The sequence below is a fragment of the Mangifera indica genome, chromosome 9 (assembly GCF_011075055.1).
Source record: "Mangifera indica cultivar Alphonso chromosome 9, CATAS_Mindica_2.1, whole genome shotgun sequence".
In the NCBI taxonomy this organism is placed as follows: domain Eukaryota; kingdom Viridiplantae; phylum Streptophyta; class Magnoliopsida; order Sapindales; family Anacardiaceae; genus Mangifera; species Mangifera indica.
In genome coordinates this window covers 3,508,115-3,528,857 of record NC_058145.1, presented here as the reverse complement: position 1 = coordinate 3,528,857, position 20,743 = coordinate 3,508,115, and the positions used below count along the sequence as shown (strand labels likewise).

General features: G+C 33.0%; 3 protein-coding genes across 5 annotated transcripts; all 3 read right to left on the bottom strand.

The window, feature by feature from the left end:
* Positions 1–1,479: 1,479 nt before the first annotated feature.
* On the bottom strand, positions 1,480–3,565 carry LOC123225485 (hexose carrier protein HEX6). Its single transcript, XM_044649446.1, has 3 exons — positions 3,316–3,565; positions 2,779–3,101; positions 1,480–2,694 (listed from the first exon to the last, which is right to left on the bottom strand). The coding sequence occupies exons 1-3, from the start codon at positions 3,446–3,448 to the stop codon at positions 1,621–1,623; spliced, it is 1,530 nt and encodes a 509-aa protein (XP_044505381.1). The 5' UTR covers positions 3,449–3,565; the 3' UTR covers positions 1,480–1,620.
* A 614-nt stretch (positions 3,566–4,179) lies between these two features.
* On the bottom strand, positions 4,180–9,753 carry LOC123225484 (uncharacterized Rho GTPase-activating protein At5g61530-like). Of its 3 annotated transcripts, none has more exons than XM_044649445.1 (9): positions 9,598–9,753; positions 8,828–8,940; positions 8,484–8,746; positions 8,113–8,175; positions 8,005–8,023; positions 7,145–7,243; positions 6,979–7,056; positions 6,650–6,894; positions 4,180–4,435 (listed from the first exon to the last, which is right to left on the bottom strand). In XM_044649445.1, the coding sequence occupies exons 2-9, from the start codon at positions 8,886–8,888 to the stop codon at positions 4,403–4,405; spliced, it is 861 nt and encodes a 286-aa protein (XP_044505380.1). In that variant the 5' UTR covers positions 8,889–8,940; positions 9,598–9,753; the 3' UTR covers positions 4,180–4,402. The 3 variants fall into 3 exon arrangements, with proteins under 3 accessions (XP_044505380.1, XP_044505379.1, XP_044505378.1); XM_044649444.1 differs by lacking the exon at positions 4,180–4,435 and adding an exon at positions 5,873–6,371; XM_044649443.1 differs by lacking the exon at positions 4,180–4,435 and having other exon boundaries at positions 6,277–6,894.
* A 1,460-nt stretch (positions 9,754–11,213) lies between these two features.
* Positions 11,214–13,518, bottom strand: LOC123225211 (hexose carrier protein HEX6-like). Its single transcript, XM_044649118.1, has 3 exons — positions 13,299–13,518; positions 12,758–13,080; positions 11,214–12,673 (listed from the first exon to the last, which is right to left on the bottom strand). Exons 1-3 carry the CDS (start codon positions 13,429–13,431, stop codon positions 11,600–11,602), a joined length of 1,530 nt encoding a protein of 509 aa, XP_044505053.1. The 5' UTR covers positions 13,432–13,518; the 3' UTR covers positions 11,214–11,599.
* Between the last annotated feature and the right edge of the window lie 7,225 nt (positions 13,519–20,743).

Here is a 20,743-nt window from a genome sequence, read left to right as displayed (position 1 = left end):
ACGAATAATATATATTATATATTTATTTTAAATTCAATCATCTAATAATTATTTATATATATCAAATTATATATTAAAAAAAATATTTTCACAATTTTATAGAACTATATTAATCCATCGTCCATACGAGAGGGCCAAAGACAAAAGAGTGAAGTAAAATCTACCTACTATTAATATTTAATTCTAATGAAACTCGCTTTTACAGATACTGAAGTCATTTTCAATCCATTGCTCCATACAAACCGTAGGCTATTTCCATATTGCATGATGGTTGATCAGGGAGGGATACGAACCATTTTCCACCTCAACTTTGATAAACTGCTTCCTCTTCTTTTTAGATTTGAAAATTTTATTTGTCTATCTGTAATCGATTTTATTTGATAAAAATAATTATAAAAAAAAATCTGAAAAGATATGAAAGTCAATTTATATAAACTTTCTATTTTTAATTTTTCCTACTCTTCTTTTTCCCTTTTCACACCACAGGTGATAGAGTCAATATGTTTCCCATGTTTGAATAGATCCGATCTCGATCAATTTTTCAAAGATCAAATATGATATCTAATAATGTCAATACAAACTTGCAAAGGTGTCAAGGTACTAGATGTACCATCTCTAATATTCTAAGGTTAGATCTTGTCATTTTATCGACAATAACTGTGTCAATGTTTTTTTATCATCCTCATTGTCCTTTCTCTCACCATGACCAAACCTCATCTTTTTATTTTGTTGATGTTTCTATGTTATCATGATTGCACTTTCTTATTTCGATGTGATTTCTCCATTTTTGTTGTCAATATCTCTCTCTTACCCATAATTGATTCAACTATTTTTGTCATGACCAACATTGCCTCCAATACTAGTACTCTCTGGATGGTTGCACTGATGATAGAGGCTAAGGTTAGGCTCGAACCGAGCTCGTTCAAACTCAAACTTGAGCTCGGTTTGAACGAGTCCAAAATGAGCTAGCCCTAATTGAGCTTGAGCTATTCATCAAATTTTTCAATTAAAAATTTTGATATAAAACGACGTCTTTTTAATTAATATGTATTAAAACGATGTCGTTTTAATAACGAATAATGAGTCGAATTGAATTCAAACCGAGTTTGAGCTTGGTTTTCAAGAGCTCGACGAACTCAAACTCAAGCTCGACTCGACTCGACTCGAATCCAATCTTAATGGAGACCAAAAGTATTTTTATAATTTCAATTAAAATGCTGTATTGATAATTGAAATCTTCATTTAGTGTTCCCGATAATTTCGTAATTTCACAAAAAAATGACAAACTAGGGTTTGTGATTTCATGAATGGACAGCCCGCTGCCCAAACCTCTCTTGGAGGTTTATACCAGACTGGCTTAGGACAACTGCAATTATTGTGAGGTAGACTTTGACATGGGTGAAATAATAATATATCTGTTGCTGTGTCTGCACTCTGTATAATTCCTTGGAGCTTTTCCATTGCCATTGGACAATAAGCTTTGAAATTTGCCTTGATTGATTTTATTAATTAATTATCTCCAGTTGACCAATAAGAATTCCACATTTCAACAGTTTTACTTCTAAATCAACCTAAATCATGCGTCACATATGGAGATGAAACTTGTATCAACAATGATATTCAAGCTTCTTGCATTTTACTCTCTTCACTAAGTTCCCCCACAATTCTCTTCCAGAACCAATGCTCTCTCCACACTACTTCCATCTGCTCAATTGGCAAACTCTTTGTCTCTGGTAAAAGCAAGTGCACAAATGCAGTCATCACCACCACCCATCCACCAAAGAAGAAGAAAATCCCAGACTTGAAGTGACAAAGCATGGCTAGAAATGTCTGAGCAACAATGAAAGTAAACACAAAGCTCACTGCAACAGTAATGCTTTGCCCTGCTGATCTGATCTCTAAAGGGTAAATTTCACTAGGAACTAGCCAACCCAGTGGCCCCCATGACCATCCAAACGCAGCTACATATACACATATCAAAATCAACACTAAATAAGAGTACTCTTTACTCATTCCGCCATGATCACCTAGCTGAGCTGCCATGATAGCACCAACTATTACCTGCGACACAAGCATTTGAATCCCTCCTATTAGAAACAGTACTTTCCGGCCTAGTTTGTCTACTATAAGCATCGATATGAATGTTGATCCCGTACCAACAACGCCCGTGACAACAGCAGACATGAGTGATGCACTTTCCCCTAGTCCAATTGTCCTGAAGAGGAGTGGAGCATAGAATGCAATGACATTGATACCTGTAACTTGTTGAAAAAAGGGTATGGCTATTGCCATTGTCAATTGAGGCCTATATTTTCTTTGCATGATTTTCTTAAATGGATGATTAATGGTTTTCGAAATGGAGCTTGCTTTGATCAGATCATCAAGTTCTGCTTGGACATTAGGGGTGCCACGGACGTGCTGCAGCATCAGTTTGGCCTTTTGGTGATCCTTGCTGCGTTGGATGAGGCTGCTGGGTGTTTCTGGTAGGAAAAGGGCACCTAGTGTTAGTATTGTAGCAGGGACTGAAGCCATTGCTAGGGATAATCTCCAGCCCCAGCCACCTTCAATCTTTTGTGTGCCATAGTTAATAAAATTAGCTGATAATGCCCCAATGCCAATACTGAATTGGAAGCCATTATTGATTGCTCCTCTGTGTCTTGGTGGTGCCATTTCTGAGAGATATAGTGGCACTGACTGCACAACCAATAAAGACATCAAAAGTTAAAAAATATTCCTAAATTTCTTCATTTTCATTTTCAAAAGTAATGAATCACTTACTTGGTTTGCAAAACCAACTCCAACTCCAAGCAAGACACGTCCAAGTATAAGCATATACACATTAACTGCAGCACCGCCAAGGGCTGAACCAGCAAGAAAGGCAGCGCCTCCGGCCAAGATGGAGGGCTTGCGGCCAAAGGCTCTGGTGACAGAGGAGGCAAAGAAGGAAGCAATAAGACCAGCAACATAGAGGGAAGAAGTGAAGGTTGTCAATAGTTGACTATCAAATTTGCAGTAGTTGCTGATCTTTGTGTCTTCTTTCATCTTTGTGTACACTTCCGGGAAAAATTTCTTCAGAAATGATTCCATTGAGGTCACTCCACCTTCATCAAAATTTTATGTTTTTAATCATGTTCATCTTGCTGATATGACTAATATTTTGATACTATTTATAAATCATCTTTTACAAGCACTTTAGTATGCTGTGTCCTGAAAATTTATGCGAAGAAACTGCGTGCTAAGTGATGGCTAGAAACAATCAATATCAAATAAAGACTGAAAAGAGTTTAAGAGGTGAAGGATTTAAAGAGAAAAAACCTGAAATTCCAATATCATAGCCAAAAATAACTCCTCCCATGGCAGCCATCATACAAGACAAGACAACAAATAGAGTCATTTTGCCACTGTATTGCCTGCCTTCACTAGAAGTTATTGCTAAACCAACTGCCATGGCTGACAGCTTGAAGTTTCTTCCAAAACTCACTCACAGAAAACAGAGAGATCAAGTTAAAAGTTGGAGGCAAAAAGGACAAAAACAAGCTGCCTCTCTTGACTTCAATGACTTGTAGAGATGAACCACATAAATATATACGATTAAAAATAAAATATGCATTGTAAGTTGGACTTTATAGTACCACGTGGGGTTGAACATGGAAGATGAGCAACTGGAATGTTACCACTAGTGTTTTGTTTTCTTGTATGAAAATGTTGTATTAAAACCAATAATTGATCAGTCTTCATCATTGAAGGAGGATCTTTTACGTTTCCCTATCAAGAGATTTTGTTCAAATAATTTGGAAATATAATTGAAAGTAGAAAGATTCATGTAATGAATGAATATTTTGTTTACACTGGACAGAGTTAATTTAGTTTGTTAACAATTATCCTTAGATTTCTACTACGGCTGACTTGCAGGCACCAGCTGTAAGATACTTTGGCTTGTTTTGAAGCAGAACTATAAAATTACTAGTTCTCTAGTTGGAGCATCGAAGGCAATGACAGTAGTACCTGTAACTTGTGTAAGAAAGGAATAGTTATTGCAATTAATAAAACTATGCATACATATTTTGGGTACATAATTTGAATACACAAATGATATATTATTATATGACTAGATGATTTTGAATTAAAAATAATATAATATTCATCACATGATGATATATTATCTGTACACTTAAATTCTTTTTTGTATGATTTTCTAATATGGGTGTTTAATAGTTTCAGAGAGTTAAGTTTGCTCTGATTAGATCATTGAGTTCTCTTTCGACATCAGGGGTGCCTTGTGCACTTTGCAGCATCAGTTTGGCCTTCTGGTGATTATTGCTGTGTTGGATTAGACTGTTAGGTGTACCCGGAAGGAAGATCCCACCCAATGTTAGCATTGAAGCAGAGACTGCTGCCATTGCTAGAGATATTCTCCAGCCCCAGCCATCCTGATCTTTTGAGCGACATAGTGAACAAGGTTAGTTGACAATGCCCCAATTGCAACTCAGAATTGTAGACATTTTTGCTGCACCTCTGTGTCAGATGGTGCCATTTCTGAGAGATTAATTGGTGCTGATTGCAGTACAAATACATGGAGAATTATTGTGTCAATCATTTAGAGATTATTAAAAGAACAAATAAATACTATGAAAACAATGAATCACCCCACCTGATTAGCAAAACCAACTCCATTGCCAAGCAAGAGACAGCCACATATCAACATATAAATATTAGAAGCAGCACCGCCAGGACTGAACCAGCAAGGAGTGCTGTACCTCCGACCAATATTGATGACTTGCGGCCAAGGGCTCTTGTCAATGAGAATGCAAACAAGGACTCGTCTAATAATTAGTATATGTTTTTTTTTTTTTTAGTCTCATTTTTTTTCCCTTTTTTCTTCCTATTTATATGAAGAAATATTCCAAACTAAATATTTAATTGTATTAATTTTTAATTCTCATTGGTAATATCTCACGGCTAAAATACAGAATCAATAAATATAAAAATAATTATATCTACGTAAGATCAATATTAACTGTAAATTCGTGAATTATTTTTAAAATAATTATATATTATTTTTGAGTTAATTTATTGTTAATATACACATTACTTCACATTTAGAGATGTTTAAATAGTATAATATTTGTTATTTTACATTACTAACCGGTTCTAAGAATTTAAAGATGCATAAAATATAAATTGCGAAAACATCTAACAAATTCGCAATTAGAGTGAAAATTTTGAATTATCTTGATTTTTACTTGAATAAGGAAAAATAAACGAATACGTGGTTTGTGTAAATTTTTCCACAAACTAATGGGGTTTAAAAATATAATAAAATTATATTTTTCTATTTTAAACATACAAATGAGTTTATATTTAAGAGCAATACTATGTGTATCCACTTTGGGTACACAAATATATACACACTCATATGTGTCATCATATGATTGATTATTGTTTTATTCTTAATTCAAAATCATCCAATCATATGATGACACATATAAATGTGTACACATTTGTGTATCCAAAATAGGTACAAATAGTTTTATTGTATATTTAATGCGTATTATTATTTAATTTGATGATTTTAAATTAAAAATAAAATAATATCAATCATATAATAATATATATAAATATATATTTATTTGTATAGTTAAAAAAAATACACATAATATTATTTTTAAAAAAAATTACGTGAAAAAGACGCTAATATTTCCACAAACCCCCTGCTATCATGAAAAACCCACTTTTTACGTCAAAGCCCCGTTTCGCATGATTTCTATGTTTTCTTATGCCAGCTCATTACTCATTTATTTCCAAATTTATTTAATACATTGCCTTAATTTTTTTTTTTTTGATATATGTATAATAAAATGTTGAACAAATATTGAAGTAAATGAGCTACTATAAAAAGATACAAATCTAGGTAATAGGAGGGTCGCTGTTTTTTATGCGAATAGGGGTTGTTAGAGTAACTTTTTCAGGAATATGGGTGCTCACAAAGTTCTATGAGAACCTACTGGTTTGTGTGAAAAATATATAGACCTAGACCTGGCCACGGGCCGGTTTGGCCATGAACCGGACCAAAACTGACCTGGATAAAACCAAAACCAGAACCGGTAAAATTAGAACCGGACTGAACCGGATCTAAAATAGATTTTGATGGTTCAGTTTCGATTTATCTAATTTTAAACTATAAAACTATCGGTTCATATCTGGTTTATGAATCGACAGTTAAACAGGTGGTTCACATCCTATGAACCGGCACTTTTAATTTTTTTTGAATTTTTGTAATTTTAAAAAAGGAACCAAGCAAATATGCAGGAAACAACGGTCCCCTACATAACAACAGGGGCCATTTCCATGGCAAGACTATGAGCATCCATCTGCAGAGAAGTAAACTAACACTTAGTACAGCTTATCAACTAGGTCTAGCTAACAAGTTTCTGAAAATGTTAGACGTAAAGTTGGACATAATAAAGGAGACAGACTGATGTATATTGTTATCATTTAATACAAAACACATTGCCAACAGGAGAAATCTGTAAGGCACGGAGTTCAAGCATATGCATGTGTCAACCAGCTCCCAGCCCACAGTGAAACAAAAGAGTGTGTGTGTGCATGAGAAAGAAAGAGTGTGAGAGCCAGAGACAGATGTTTTTACCTTATTAAGAAGTGACTTCTGACTAACACGGAGCAGTAGTGCGGTTATATACTCTAGTGTCATGTAGTTTACACTGGGAAGCTTCTTCAGTATGTTTCGCATTGTATGTATACTAGAACGAGCACCTTTTATATCGTTATAAAGTTCAAAAGTTGTCAGTGGCTCTGGAAGACTTGCAAGGTAGTATTTCACCAAAGCTGCCACATCGATTCGATTTACACCCTCTGGCAGTGAAGCAGTGTAGTCTGTACAACATACAATTACAGATCAAGGAATGATGGCATCCAAATATATAACAGTCAACTTTGAGAACAAAATGTTCAAGTTACCTTGATTGTAGGTAGAAACCAGCTGCTGAACGACCTTTTTATCCCCCTCAGCTTTAAACAAGTATTGTGAGTTTAGGCCTAGAAGTTAAATGTAATCAATGGTTACCCTCCACACTAACATATACTACAGTCACCAACTTATGACATTTAATGCTCATATAATTACCTGATAATATGAGGTAATCGGCACATTTGACCAAAATATAAGGAATGGGCTTGATATATTGTTGACGCTGTACAGTGACCTCAACTGGGACTCCAAATACTAAAGATTCAAAAGAGATAGGCAACTATTAATACATAAATAAATAAATGTATAAGCATAACAGGCATTATATAATCATCTTACAGCGGCTAAGGCCACTCATAAAACAAAATGAAATGTGTGTAAATCAAAAGTCTAGTATTGAACATAAGAAAGACTAAGCACAAAATATCAAAGAAAATTAGGAGATGTAACGTGTAACTGGAGGATCAATACCTATCCTAAACCATATAACTAAATCTTAAGAAAATTATGAGAACTACCTGCCACTCAAAGAAGTAATGCCATATTTATTGCTTAACCATCTGGCTTCTATGCCTGACCAGAACAAATTCCAGTCTCAACCAGTGGCAGTTGGTATGCACAAGATTATGTAATTCAATATTTGTTCAGTTGCTTTCTCTCAGTAATATGAACTCAAAGATTTTATCTATAAGTGAAATTCCTTGTAAATAATAATTAAATGAACCTGTATTAATTTGAATACTTCTGATGAGTAGCAAACCTTCCAAAAGATTTAAGTACAGGCTAACACAGTTCTGTAACATTGATTTAGATTATACACAAACGCTTAGTTCTCAGAAATAGCATCTTATCTGAAGTCTCACAAATGGAATTCACCAAATCATCCACAAAGAAAAGATGAGAATAGAAGAATCTAAAACTAAAATCCATAATTTGAAATTTTAAAGTGGCAAAGAAAAAACAACCCCAAACACAAGTATGAATTCGATGAGCAAACAAAGATTAAAAAAACTTACCATCAGTGCTTGCAACTCCCTGCAAATGATAAACAAGATAGAAATAAGTAAAATTTCATAAAAATTAGCATAAATTACATGAAGAATTAAAGTCTCAGAATCTTATACCTTCTGCCAACGTTCAATATCAGTCAAAATAGTCTTGCTTTTTTTAGCAGTTTTTTTTGCAGCCTGGAATAGATTCACCATCTCATATGTGTCAGTCATCATATTAACTTGTAAACAAACTTATTTCAGGGCGCTGTGATCAAAGATAATTATAATTGTTCTTACTGGGCATGTCCTCAAAAATCATTATCTTAACTTCATATATTATTATATCATCTCGTGAATTAGTAATAGATAAGTATCATTATGAAAAATTCAAAAATGAAAAATGTGAAAAAATATCTAATACTTGAAAATTTTTAGAAACATATAACAACATCTATTTTCAAAATACCTTGTAAAATCCAAAAATAAGTTTCAGACATTAGTACCTCTTCAACTTTTGTCTTCCCAACTGCAACCTTATCTTTTGTTTCTGAGAAACCTCTCCTCAAAAACATTCTAGTAGTAGCAGCAGCAGTTATAAGACGCTCCTGAACAGCATGTCTGGTTGATGGCTGTTGAAGAAGTGCCCATCGGCTTTTGACCACTGAACCAACTAGTTCTGCCACATCAGCGACATTACCTTTAGCATCCTTTGCAACATCCCCCATTAATGTTCCTGTTGATTGTCCAGCCTGTTTAAGCTTCGCCCCTGCATTAAAACCTCAATCAAACATCCCATACAAATAAAAAAAGCAAGTAGATGAAGAATTATAGAATTAATCTTTATTACCTGATGACGAAAAGAAATCACTAGCCTTCTCTTGCCACTGTGGAGAGTCAGCGGGAGGCATTGATCCAACAACAAAGGTCAAAAGCGAAGTTCAAAAACACTAACAATAAAACCTGTTACAAGCTTAATATTAGAGAGATATAGTATCAAAGATTAATATAAACAAAAATCTACTAAATCTCCACAAATTCAAATAAAGCCAGTTGACTAGTTAAAAAGAGAGGACAAAGTAAAAAAGAAAGCTTATTTCACGTTTTTAGAAAACTTCAACTACATTTGGCAGCAAGTAATAAAAGTTGAAATTGAAACTCAGGGAATCAAAGATACCAATCTCTATTCTTTTTCTAAAAAGCACGACCTCGAGTCCATTAAATTCACCAGCCCAATTCATGACACCAAAGACAAACTTAATTAACTTAAATATCAATGAAAGATACCAATCACTAATCAAACACATATAATAATAATTCAGCAAAATTTTCCAGGAACAGAAGAAAGAAAAAAGCCGTCATTTACCTTTTCTTTATTTTATCTATGTCAATCAAACTCAAAAAAGAATACCAATATAACTTAACAAAATCATGAAATCAGAATAGTAAGCATCTCAACAAACACGATATACACAAAAATATCAAAATCAATACGAATTACAATAATAACCGCGTGGAAATTAAAAACCAAAAATCAAAAATCAAAAACTCATGGTTTCGCAATCAGGAGAATCAATAATAGAAAACAAAACCAGAATCACGAAGACCTAATTTTCTGACCTTGTTTTGACTGAGCGAATTGAAGAAGCTGAAGAACAATGGAATCGATAAAGGCGCAGACAGACAGTCAAGTCTTTTACTTTGTCTTTTTCGTTATGTGAACTTAGTTTAAGAGGAGTCGCTTTATTTGAGTAAGAGAATGAGAAAGTCGTTTTGAGGAATTTTAAATTTGTTGGGGGACAATCCAATAAAAAGTCGACATGTGGAAGAATCTCGGAGGACACGCGGACAGCCATTTGCTGTCACCTCGTTCTGGATTTTTCTAACGGATATAACGACTCTATTTTTTTATGCAGTTCTTAAATATTAATTAAAAAACAAAACTTTTTTCCACAATCGATAAACTTTTTTTTTAATGATCAAAGATCTTTATCTGGCTTTGTCATACACCTAAATTTTGAACATACTATTTGAATTCAAAGATTTAAAAACCAAACTAGGCTGACCGATCAGACCAGTCAGACTGTGAATCGATACTGTAGTCGAGTATTATTGAAGACAGAACCGTTGTAAGGTCGAAATCGGATTAGACCGCGGTCGAACCACCGGTTCTCACATGAACCGCGGTCCAACCCGGTTCCCGGTTCAAGTTTAGTATAAAATAACACACTTATTTTTTTCCTATTCTTCCACTGCACGCAGAAGCAAAACTTTAGTTGCTGCAGCCGCCAAATTTATCCGACTTCACATGCTTGGGTACGTCATTTATTACAGAACGATAAAGAAAATGGTAAAACTAATGCAAATGCTAAGCCTGGTAAGGAGGCTGAGAATTTGAAGGATGAAGTTGTTGCGTATACCAAGGAGCTAGCTAATATGGAAGATATTAGGGCAAAACACAAGGGTGATGTAGCTATTAATGAAAAAAAAGAGAGAGAGGTAGAGACAAGGAAGAAAGAGGATGTTGATAAGGAATTACTGTTGGTATTTTCCTGAGAATTTTCAGATCTGCTCCTAATATGTTTACAATAAGGTAGAGACAGGGAAGAGGTAGAAACAGGGAAGAAAGAGAGAGCTAGCTAATATGTTTACAGTAAAAAAGAGAGAGGTAGAGACAAGGAAGAAAGAGAGAGCTAGTTAATATGTTTACAGTAAAAATGCCAAAATTCCTGAAAACTATAATTCCGGTCTAATCGATTGGTCCAAACGGTCTAACCGATCCGATCGAAACCAGTATTTAAAACAGTTTTTATCCCGGTCTAGTTTTAAAAACTTTGTATAAATTTATAATTATTATATTAAATAAGTTAAAGATGATTTACTGTGATATATCACTAATCAATATATTATCCTAATTAGATTTACCTTTTGTAATATTTTAAGATTAAACCTTGTCATTTTATTAATAATAATTATGTCGATGTTTTTTTAATCATTTTTATTATCCTTTTCCTCACCATGACCAAACCTTGTCTCTTTCCTTTATTGGGGTCTTTTTGTTATCGTGATTATATTTTCTTATTTTGATGTGATTCCTCCATTTTTGTTGTCAATACCTCTCTCTTACCCACAATCGTTTTGTCTTGACCAACATTGCCTCCAATACTAGTACTCTCTGGATGGCTGGACTGATGATGGAGACCAAAAGTATTTTTATAATTTTAATAAAAATGCTATATTGATAATTGAAATCTTTATTTAGTGTTCCCGATAATTTCGTAATTTCACAAAAAAATGACAAACTAGGGTTTGTGATTTCATGAATGGACAGCCCGCTGCCCAAACCTCTCTTGGAGGTTTATACCAGACCGGCTTAGGACAACTGCAATTATTGTGAGGTAGACTTTGACATGGGTGAAATAATAATATATCTGTTGCTGTGTCTGCACTCTGTATAATTCCTTGGAGCTTTTCCATTGCCATTGGACAATAAGCTTTGAAATTTGCCTTGATTGATTTTATTAATTATCTCCGGTTGACCAATAAGAATTCCACATTTCGACAGTTTTACTTCTAAATCAAGCGTCACATATGGAGACGAAACTTGTATCAACAATGAGATTCAAGCTTCTTGCATTTTACTCTCTTCACTAAGTTCCCCCACAATTCTCTTCCAGAACCAATGCTCTCTCCACACTACTTCCATCTGCTCAATTGGCAAACTCTTTGTCTCTGGTAAAAGCAAGTGCACAAATGCAGTCATCACCACCACCCATCCACCAAAGAAGAAGAAAATCCCAGACTTGAAGTGACAAAGCATGGCCAGAATTGTCTGAGCAACAATGAAAGTAAACACAAAGCTCACTGCAACAGTAATGCTTTGCCCCGCTGATCTGATCTCTAAAGGGTAAATTTCACTAGGAACTAGCCAACCCAGTGGCCCCCATGACCATCCAAACCCAGCTACATATACACATATCAAAATCAACACTAAATAAGAGTACTCTTTACTCATTCCTCCATGATCACCTAGCTGAGCTGCCATGATAGCACCAACTATTACTTGCGACACAAGCATTTGAATCCCTCCTATTAGAAACAGTACTTTCCGGCCGAGTTTGTCTACTATGAGCATCGATATGAATGTTGATCCTGTAACAACAACGCTCGTGGCAACCATAGACATGAGTGATGCACTTTCCCCTAGTCCAATTGTCCTGAAGAGGAGTGGAGCATAGAATCCAATGACATTGATACCTGTAACTTGTTGAAAAAAGGGTATGGCTATTGCCATTGTCAATTGAGGCCTATATTTTCTTTGCATGATTTTCTTAAATGGGTGATTAATGGTTTTCGAAATGGAGCTTGCTTTGATCAGATCATCAAGTTCTGCTTGGACATCAGGGGTGCCACGGATGCACTGCAGCATCAGTTTGGCCTTTTGGTGATCCTTGCTGCGTTGGATGAGGCTGCTGGGTGTTTCTGGTAGGAAAAGGGCACCTAGTGTTAGTATTGTAGCAGGGACTGAAGCCATTGCTAGGGATAATCTCCAGCCCCAGCCACCTTCAATCTTTTGTGTGCCATAGTTAATAAAATTAGCTGATAATGCCCCAATGCCAATACTGAATTGGAAGCCATTATTGATTGCTCCTCTATGTCTTGGTGGTGCCATTTCTGAGAGATATAGTGGCACTGACTGCACAACCAATAAAGACATCAAAAGTTGAAAACAATTCCTAAATTTCTTCATTTTCATTTTCAAAAGTAATGAATCACTTACTTGGTTTGCAAAACCAACTCCAACTCCAAGCAAGACACGTCCAAGTATAAGCATATACACATTAACTGCAGCACCGCCAAAGGCTGAACCAGCAAGAAAGGCAGCGCCTCCGGCCAAGATGGAGGGCTTGCGGCCAAAGGCTCTGGTGACAGAGGAGGCAAAGAAGGAAGCAATAAGACCAGCAACATAGAGGGAAGAAGTGAAGGTTGTCAATAGTTGACTATCATATTTGCAGTAGTTGCTCACCTTTGTGTCTTCTTTCATCTTTGTGTACACTTCCGGGAAAAATTTCTTCAGAAATGATTCCATTGAGGTCACTCCACCTTCATCACAATTTTACGTTTTTAATCATGTTCATCTTGCTGATATGACTAATATTTTGATACTATTTATAAGTAAATCATCTATTACAAGCACTTTAGTATGCTGTGTCCTGAAAATTTATGCGAAGAAACTGCGTGCTAAGTGATGGCTAGAAACAATCAATATCAAATAAAGACTGAAAAGAGTTTAAAAGGTGAAGGATTTAAAGAGAAAAAACCTGAAATTCCAATATCATAGCCAAAAATAACTCCTCCCATGGCAGCCATCATACAAGACAAGACAACAAATAGAGTCATTTTGCCACTGTATTGCCTGCCTTCACTAGAAGTTATTGCTAAACCAACTGCCATGGCTGACAGCTTGAAGTTTCTTCCAAAACTCACTCACAGAAAACAGAGAGATCAAGTTAAAAGTTGGAGGCAAAAAGGACAACACAAGCTGCCTTTCTTGACTTCAATGACTAGTAGAGATGAACCACATAAATATATACGATTAAAAATAAAATATGCGTTGTAAGTTGGACTTTATAGTACCACGTGTGGTTGAACATGGAAGATAAGCAACTGGAATCTTACCACTAGTGTTTTGTTTTCTTGTATGAAAATGTTGTAATGAAACCAATAATTGATCAGTCTTCATCATTGAAGGAGGATCTTTTACGTTTCCCTATCAAGAGATTTTGTTGAAATAATTTGGAAATATAATTGAATGTAGAGAGATTCATGTGATGAATGAATATTTTGTTTACATTGGACAGAGTTAATTTAGTTTGTTAACAATTATCCTTAAATTTCTACTATGGCTGACTTGCAGGGACCAGCGGTAAGATTCGTTGGCTTGTTTTGAAGCAGAACTAAAAAATTACTAGTTGGAGCATAGAACGCAATGACAGTAATACCTGTAACTTGTGTAAAAAAGGCATAGTTATTGCAATAAAACTATGCGTTTAGACTACAATTTGAGTATACAGATAATGTGTTATTATATGATTGGATGATTTTAAATTAAATATAAAGTAATATTCAATCATACAATAATATATTATCTGTATATATAAATTTTGTACAAAAAAAGTATATACATAGCATTACTCTATTGCAATTACTAGTTGGGGTTTATATTTTTTTTTATATGATTTTCTGAAATGGGTGTTTAACAGTTTCTGAGAGTTAAGTTTGCTCTTATTAGATCATCAAGTTCTGCTTCAACATCAGGGGTCCCTCATGCACTTTGCAGCATCAGTTTGGCCTTCTAGTGATTATTGCTGTGTTGGATTAGACTCTCAGGTGTACCTGGAAGGAAGATTCCACCTAATGTTAGCATTGAAGCAGAGACTGCTGCCATTGCTAGAGATATTCTCCAGCCCCAACCATCCTGATCTTTTGAGCGACATAGTGAACAAGGTTAGTTGACAATGCCCCAATTGCAACTCAGAATTGGAGACATTTTTGCTGCACCTCTGTGTCAGATGGTGCTATTTCTGAGAGATTAACTGGTGCTGATTGCAGTACAAATACATGGAGAATTATTTTGTCAATCATTTAGAGATTATTAAAAGAACAAATAAATACTATGAAAACAATGAATCACCCCACCTGATTAGCAAAACCAACTCCATTGCCAAGCAAGAGACAGCCACATATCAACATATACATATTAGAAGCAGCACCGCCGGGACTGAACCAGCAAGGAATGCTGTACCTCCGACCAATATTGATGACTTGCGGCCAAGGGCTCTTGTCAATGAGAATGCAAACAAGGACCCGTCTAATAATTAGTATCTGTTTTTTTTTTTTTTTAGTCTCTTTTTTTTCCCCTTTTTTCTTCCTATTTATATGAAGAAATATTCTAAACTAAATCTTTAATTGTATTAATTTTTAATTCTCATTTGTAATATCTCACGGCTAAAATACAGAATCAATAAATATAAAAATCATTATATCTACTTAAGATCAGTATTAACCGTAAATTCGTGAATTATTTTTAAAATAATTATATATTATTATTGAGTTAATTTATTGTTAATATGCACATTACTTTCACATTTAGAGATGTTTAAATAGTATAATATTTGTTATTTTAGATTCCTAATCGGTTTTAAGAATTTAAATATGCATAAAATATAAATTGCAAAAACATCTAACAAATTCGCAATTAGAGTAAAAATTTTCAATTATCTTGATTTTTACTCGAATAAGGAAAAATAAGCGAATACAAGGTTTGTGTAAATTTTTCCACAAACTAATAGGTTTAAAAATACGATAAAATTATATGTTTCAATTTGAAGCATACGAATGAGTTCATATTTAATATGTATTATCATTTAATTTTGTGATTTTAAATTAAAAATAAAATAATATTAATCATATAATAACATATATAATATATATTTATTTGTATAATTAAAAAAAATACACGTAATATTATTTAAAAAGAAATACGTCAGAGAGACGCTAATATTTCCACAAACCCCCGATTTACTGAAAAACCCATATTTTACGTCAAAGCCCTGTTTCGCATGATTTCTATGTTTTCTTATGCTAGCTCATTACTCATATATTTCCAAATTTATTTAATACATTGCCTTAATTTTTTTTTTTTTTTTTATAAATGTATAATAAAATGTTGAACAAATATTGAAGTAAATGAGCTACTATAAAAAGATACAAATCTAGGTAATAGGAGGGTCGTTGTTTTTTAAGCGAATAGGGGTTGTTAGGGTAACTTTTTCAAGAATATGGGTGCTCACAAAGTTCTATGAGAACCTACTGGTTTGTGTGAAAAATACATAGACCTAGACTTGGTCACGGGTCGGTTTGGCCATGAACCATACCGAAACCAACTCTGATAAAATCAGAATCGGAACCAATAAAATCAGAGTTAGACTAAACCAAAATTGAAACTGGATTTTGACGGTTTTGTTTCTATTTATCTAATTTTAAATCGTAAAACTGTCAGTTCATATTCGATTTATGAACCAATAATTCAACCTGTGGTTCACATCTTATGAACCGACACTTTTAATTTTTTTTGAATTTTTTTATTTTTTTAAATTTTAAAAAAGGAGCCAACGGTTCCTGCAAATATGTAGGGGATAGTGGTCCCCTGCATATTTCAGAAAATTTGCAAGGGACCACCCTTGCTTATTTCAGAAAATTTGCATGGGACCATTGGTCCCCTGCAAAATGTCTAAAATTCTTTTCACCTCCCGGTCCCTTGCAAAATGTCTAAAATCCTTTTCACCCCCCTCACCCCCCCCCCCCCCCCCCCCCCCCTTTTTTTATTTTCCCTATATATATTCATTCAATCTCTCAACTCTCCCACTCAATCCTTCAAACTCTCTCATTTACTCTTATTTCTCATTCTTTCAATTTTTCAATCAAATTCTCTCAAATTTAATTAAATTCTTTCTTTATTTTTATGAATTCCAATTTTTATTTCTATTATACAATTCATAATTAATTATAAAATTTATTCCTATAATTAATTTTAATTAAATTCTTTCTTTATCCTTTATGAATTCCAATTTCTATTTCTATTATACAATTTATAATTAATTATAGAATTTATTTTTATAATTAATTTTATTTATTATCAAAAAATGACAAATAGTGGAAATTCTTCTAGTAATAAGAAATTCGGTCAATATTCACATATATCAAATATAAATGAAAATTAATTTATAAATGATTTTTCAACCCAAGAAAGTGAAAACCAATATGTAGAGGTGGAGCAGTAACAACAACATCAACAACAGGTGGAGATGGAACAACACTCCCAAAAAATTCATAACTCCAATATTTTTAAGATTCATTTCAAAAAAATACAAAAAGAATATGGTAATTTTGAAGTTGCTTGTAATTATTGTAAACAAATTTATAAATTCAAACAAGGAGATCGATATGGGACGTTCAAAAGATACTTAGAGTCAAAGCATCCAGAAAAATTGGGGCAAAATAGAGTCAAACACAAATAATCAGGTATGATTCTACGCATAAATTTTTATTTATTTATAGTGATAATAAAAGTAAGGAAGAATTTGTAAAAATTGTAGCAATAGATTATTTAACATTTAACTTTGGTGAAAATTTAAGTTTTAATAATTACTGTAAAACTGTATTAAAGTCTGCACATAAAGCTATTCCAAGAAACACATTAAAAAGATCATTGTTTAATTTATATAAAAAACAAAAAAGAGAATTAATTTAATTTTTTACAAATTTTGATGGACATATATCTATATGTAGTGATATTTGGAATGACCATTGACAAATTCACTCTTATATGGGTATAACTTATCATTAGATAAATAACCATTTTCAATTATAAAAAAGAATTTTAGCATTTAAGGTGTTTGATGACCGACATACGGCCGAAAATATTTATAGAATAATTAAAGAAATATTAGAAAAATATAAATTAGTTTTTAAATTTTTTTCAATTTCATTTGATAATGCACATTCAAATACAACCTCAATAATTGATTTAATTAAAATTTACAAACCCAATTTAGGTGGTAGATTTTTTTATATTAGATGTGCATGTCATGTATTAAATTTATATGTACATGATGGTTTAAATTGTCTTAATAGTTATATTAGTCCAATAAAAACAGTAATTTCATTTTTATGAACACATCTCCAAACTATGAAAGAATGGGGTAAATTTTGTAAACAACATAATAGAAAACCAAAAAGATTTCTTAAAGATGTGTCGACTCGTTGGAATTCAACATATGAATTACTCAACGAGTCTTTTGATTATAAAGATTTATTGTGCTCATTTATTTCACAAAATGTGTCACAAGTTACATTATATCCCTAACATTAAGATATTTGTAAAACAATTTTAAATGTATTAAAAAATTTTGATAATGTAACTTATATTTTAAGTATGATTTATTATCCTATTTCTCATTTGTTTTTAAATGAAGCCATTAATATTATTACGGCTTTACAAGAAGCTGAATAAGATGTTATTCTAAAAGAAGCTATTTTTTTAATGAAAACAAAATGGTTAACTTACTATAAAAAAATTTCAAAAATGTTTCTTGTTGCTTTTTTTTTTTATCCTAGGTTTAAATTAGCTGGTGTTACAGATTATTTGACATTATATTATAAATGTTTGTAATTAGATTGTGAGGAGGAAGTTAATATTCCATTAACTATAACTAACATTATGAATTTAATTAAAAAAATTTATGCTGAATATTCATTAATTTATGGTAACCAAGGTGGTTTTCTTCCTCTCTACCATCTATTGCCTCATCATCAACCCAAAATATGAGTTATGGTGATCGTATTATGATGCAAAAGGACAGAAGACCAAGAGAAACATTAGGCTCCACTTCGGAGCTTGATATTTATTTAACTACTATTTTTGAGTTTGATGACAGCAATATAGGTAAAGACTTTCCGATTCTAGAATGGTGAAGTCAACATGCATTAACCTTTCCAACATTAGTAGCTATTGCTAAATAAGTCTTGGCAGCACCAGTATCAACTGTCGCAGTAAAACAAACTTTTAGTCAAGAGAACAATATATTGGATGAGAGGTGATCAAGTTTGGCTCCCGAATCTATTAAAGCCCAAGTATGCGTGGACGATTGGACAAAAGCTTAATTACGCCAACAAGATATAAAAGTGGACTTCAATGAAGAATCGCTTAATTTAACTACAGATAGTTCGATGACGGGAAACAATAGTCAAGAAAACGGAGGTGAATGATAAGGTAAGGGGGTATTGTTGGCTATTGGATACGCAAAGGTAAGAGAATTATGTAGGCTTTGATTCTTTTAAACCCCAACAAAATACGTAGGAAGCTTAATTGAAAAATTAAGTCCAAACATTTCTTTTAATTTTCAATTATTATAATTAATAATTTAAAAAATCAATCAGGGTCGTGTATTAAAATTGACAGTTTAATATCGATTTCGAACCGGTGTCATGAACCGGAACCGTTAGTTCAATGTTGGTTCTGAATTGATTACAAACTGTCCTATTACAATTTCGGTTCAGGTTCTTATTTTTTTGAACCGTGAATCGGTGATTTCGAATCAAAACTATCAGTTCATGAACCGTGGCTAGGACTACGTAGACTTCCTTTATTCGATACAAAAAATACATACTTATTCTAGGTCTAATAAATTAGCCCTAAACAATAAATAATCATTTTAAGTAGGATTAATGGAAAACTTTGAAATATATCAGCTGTGACTATAAGTATGGCTCCAACAATACTATTCAGTCTTCATGGGAATCAAGCAAAGTGCAAGAAAACTCAACAAGTTGAAGTTCCGACCCACTTGCCTCCACTTGGTCAAAACAAGTTTGATGTTTCTCCAACACACCCAAGCCATCTTATGCACAAAAATGGCAACCCAATAAGCCCATTTAATTCATTTGGATACACTTTAATTAGGAGGAAAATGAATATTCAAATTGATAGAGCTAAAGAGACAATATTTCTTAATTTAAAGGATGGTTAGAAGTTTGATGTACTCTCCATTTAATGTAAGTATGACCTTATGACTTTTTGGATGATTAAGCATGATTCAAGAGACTTTTGTAATATTATGGTGTAATCTAATTTTGATTATTATGTAAGTTTGTCATGTCATGTAAGACCTATATATAGAGGTCATTGTCTCCCTTGTAAAATTAGTAGTTGATGAAAAATTTTAATGAAACTTTATTTGAGGGTTTCCTCTTAAAGTTGTTTTCCTTCATCCAAACTTTGCCAAACGGTTTGGTGTTGGATTCCAAGTTGGTGGTCTAGTCTTTATACTTGGAAGATTTTTTGGCTCTTATTTGTAAGTTTATCTTGTTGTTGTTTGTGGTAGTAATTTGTTATCTTTGATTATTGTGGATTTTTGTAAGTGTGACTAAATGGTTGTTTGTTGATGATTTTTATTTGTGTTGATGATATTAGTTTGAAGTATAGTGGAACTTATGTTGGAAGAGAAGACTTAATAGATAATTAGTTATTTTGCATGTTTAATGAAAGTGATTATTGGTGGATTTCCTCATACTTACTCATGTTTGCATGATTTCACATCAATATCCTAAATCTTTAAGGTCAATGGTTAAAAATTGAAAAATATAGGATTTTGGCCGAAATCCAAATTGGATAGTTAAAATGGTGGAAAACTAAGAAAATTCAATTCATGTACGAGTAGAGATGTCAATTTCAATTTGAATTTAGGATCTTCAACCTTATCTGATCCTAAAGAGGAGGAAATTCTTTGATTAAAATAGAAAAAAAAATGAGAATAATGATGAAAAATATCTCTATAATCGGAGATGGGCCAAGAACAGCGATATATATGTCATCTCCTCATCCCGCCCCCTCCCTATCCCTGCACCTTTATATTATGATATTTATTTAAAATACTAATATATTATTATAATCTTAGATTATTTATATTTTTCTATTATGCATACTAAAGTGATTAACATGTATTATTTGTAACATTTAAAATAGTAAGTTGATTTTAATTTTTGTTAATTTTATTGTTTAATATGTTTATGTTGTGTTTATAAGGCCGAGGGGATTTTTCTCATGAGTACAAGGAGGCGAAAAGAGATTTTTCTTACAAGTAGGGGATAGAAAAAGAATTTTCCCCCAAAAGAATGGGGAATACTTATTATCATCATAATAAAG